This window comes from Penaeus monodon, chromosome 27 (genome assembly GCF_015228065.2).
Source record: "Penaeus monodon isolate SGIC_2016 chromosome 27, NSTDA_Pmon_1, whole genome shotgun sequence".
Classification (NCBI taxonomy): Eukaryota; Metazoa; Arthropoda; class Malacostraca; order Decapoda; family Penaeidae; genus Penaeus; species Penaeus monodon.
In genome coordinates, this window is record NC_051412.1 from 16,389,608 (window position 1) to 16,390,233 (window position 626).

General features: G+C 37.4%; 1 protein-coding gene across 1 annotated transcript in view; it reads right to left on the minus strand.

The window, feature by feature from the left end:
- LOC119590627 (RNA-binding protein 34-like) overlaps nucleotides 1-626 on the minus strand; it is a gene marked incomplete at its 5' end in the record, with an annotated part of 4,069 nt that overhangs the window by 1,715 nt on the left and 1,728 nt on the right. The window contains 2 exon segments of the mRNA XM_037939306.1: nucleotides 15-133; nucleotides 273-460. Of these exon segments, the coding sequence (XP_037795234.1) occupies nucleotides 15-133; nucleotides 273-460 (307 nt within the window).

The following is a 626-nucleotide window of genomic DNA, read 5'->3' on the forward strand; positions in this document are numbered from 1 at the left end:
ATGAGTATAAATACCTCAAAGTTAACATAGCCAAATCCTTTTCCTGAGCCCAGCTCTTTGTCACGAACAATGCGAACATTCTCAATTGCACCACAGTCCTGAAAAATTTCTCGAACCTCTTCCTCGTTGGCATCTACGAAAGCAAAGAAAATCATCCAAATATTTAAATTCCACAAAAAATGGAACCTCCTGTGCTCTATAGCTCTAAAGAAAACATTGCACATTCTTATAGAATTATGATAAAAATAATAAAAGCATATGTTCATTCTCACCAAATGGAAGATTTCCAATAAAGACGGAGCACTTAGGATCGATTTTACGGGTTCCAGTGGCTCGATCAACTTGAAGGTGCCTATCCTTGAGAATCTTGTTGTTGGCACTCAGTGCAGCTATTGCCGATTCCTCAGTTTTGAATCTCACATAGGCAATAATGGATACCTGTGATTCATGGAAATGTCTCCTGAGGCAGAGAAACAGAATTCTAGTTACAAAATGGTAAAATCTGAAATAAGTGAATAAATCACAGCACATGCTTGTATATGTTTATGCAGATATTCACCCAAATACTGGGACACCCACACATAAAAGGAAAACAAACTCAATGGTAAATAGGAAATGCAGCTCAT